The 1,946-nt window shown below is 46.8% G+C and overlaps 1 protein-coding gene across 1 annotated transcript in view; it reads left to right on the top strand.

Annotated features, from left to right (window-relative positions):
- LOC116400449 (neuronal pentraxin receptor-like) overlaps positions 1–1,926 on the top strand; it is a 3,384-nt gene extending 1,458 nt beyond the window's left edge. The window contains exon 2 of the mRNA XM_031878285.1: positions 894–1,926. Coding sequence (XP_031734145.1) covers positions 894–1,349 — 456 coding nt within the window. The 3' untranslated portion in view covers positions 1,350–1,926. The remainder of the gene's footprint in view (positions 1–893) is intronic.
- Positions 1,927–1,946: the final 20 nt, after the last annotated feature.

Here is a 1,946-nt window from a genome sequence, read left to right as displayed (position 1 = left end):
TATACATACACATATATACTGTGTATATATACATATGTGTGTATACACACACATATGTGTGTATATATACATATGTGTGTATATATATAGGTCTCTGTGTGCGATGCATCCCCTCCTCTGAATGCTAACCCTGCTGCCATCGATACACGTCTCACTCTGCTGCTGCAGCTTCACTTTAAACGTGACGCTGCAAAGATGACTCTTTGTGTCGAGTGTCTTCAGAGTCCTCCGGTGGAGCCGATCATAATAATCCTATTAATATGTTCACCGTGGTGAACACACGGCTGTGGTTTTAACGGACCGTTGCTCGTCGTTTAATCTCCACAGAGGAAGGATGAGCTCAGTCAGAAAGACAAACGTCAGATCAAAAGGAAACCTCAGGTTTTATAAAAAGAGCTCTCTCGTGTACGTTTACTGCGAAAGTTGCAGAAAAAAATTGTGTTTTAAAAACTGAAAGATTTCCTGCCTTTCTCTGTTTTATATCATAATAAACTGATCGACAGATGATTCCATAATGAAAATAATCCTTAGTTGCAAACAGTACAAAAAGCAATTATGAAATAAGGTAAATATAAATATAATAAAGTAATGAAATGTTGTACTTTGAGGCCTTCTGGCAGTGATCATCTAAAAATAGGAAAAGATGGTGAAACACTTCTTCATGTTAAAATAACTACAGAAGTGTCAAATACATCAACGTTGACTTCTGGTTTCACATGAGGAACAATCAGGAGGACTCATCCTCTGAGGAGCATGAATGTCTCATAACTGAGGACCAGCCCACAGCCTGAGAGTCTTAACATGTAGAGCTGTTATCGGTCTCCACTCGTCCTAGCATATAACCTCAGCATCTCTCTGAAACACCTCCTTCACTGCTTCTTCTCCTCCTGCAGGCGGAGATCGGTCCGGCTGCCTTGAACCTCACCGACACGTCCGTGAGTTCAAGCGGCAGCAGTGCGGCCGGCAATACCGGTAACACCGGCAAAGCTGCCGCTCCGCCCACCGGCAGCGTCTCCGCCCCTCCCGTGGCGGCTGCCCCGGGGAGTCGACGCCCCGCCTCCCCCGCCACCAAACCCCCATCCAAGGGCCCCGCCGGGCGAGCCAAGGGCCCCTGGAGGGTGGAGGACCTGGAGGGGGAGCTGGAGAGGAAGATCAAGCTGCTGGAGAAGGAGCGTCAGACCATGAGGAAGGAGACGCAGGGCCAACACCAGAAGATCAACCACGGCATCGACACCGTGAACCACCGCGTCACCGAGCTGGAGCACAGTGAGTCTGGAGGAGGAGGTGAAGGAGGTGAAGGAGGAGGAGGAAGGACTGAACAAATGAAGGATAAACTGATGCACTCCTGACGTGCATCAGAATGAAACTTTAATGAGCACAGTGGGTGAAGTGGGTCATCACAGCGGTAGAACAAACTGGAGATTAAAATAAGATGAGCAGAGAAACAAAAAAAATATCATATTATATAATGATATATAAAGGATCCTTATTGCAGGTTGTGTAGTTTGGGTCAATAAGGTGTCAGTTGTTTTTGATATTTTAGTCTTGAGTTTCGCTGGGCTGGTTGTCGGTGAAGTTTCCTCCGACGATCACCAGAAGCTTCTTTTCTTTGGTGGAAAGAGACGGAGACACAAAGACAGAGATGTCTGAAAACAGGAGAAGTCTAGAGGACGGATCGAGAGTTCAAGAGACAGCAAAGAAAAGAAGAAGCACTTCTCTCTACTTTTAGCTCTATCTTTCTCTCCCAACGTCGACATCTTCTCTGCCTCAAGAGCTGCAGAGAGGCTGATCGTTAACTGTGTGTGTGTGCGCGTGTGGTTACACACACTAGTTGGGACAAGAGAGAAGTGAAAATACGAGCCATTAACCAGGAGACAACCTCCAGTTCGTCAAAGCTTCAACCTGCATTCTCTCTAGTGTCCACCAGGGGGCGACTCCTCTGGTTG

The sequence above is a fragment of the Anarrhichthys ocellatus genome, unplaced genomic scaffold (assembly GCF_004355925.1).
Source record: "Anarrhichthys ocellatus isolate YVR2014 unplaced genomic scaffold, GSC_Weel_1.0 scaffold171, whole genome shotgun sequence".
In the NCBI taxonomy this organism is placed as follows: Eukaryota; Metazoa; Chordata; class Actinopteri; order Perciformes; family Anarhichadidae; genus Anarrhichthys; species Anarrhichthys ocellatus.
The sequence above is the reverse complement of the archived record's forward strand: the minus strand, read 5'-3'. Positions and strand labels throughout refer to the sequence as shown.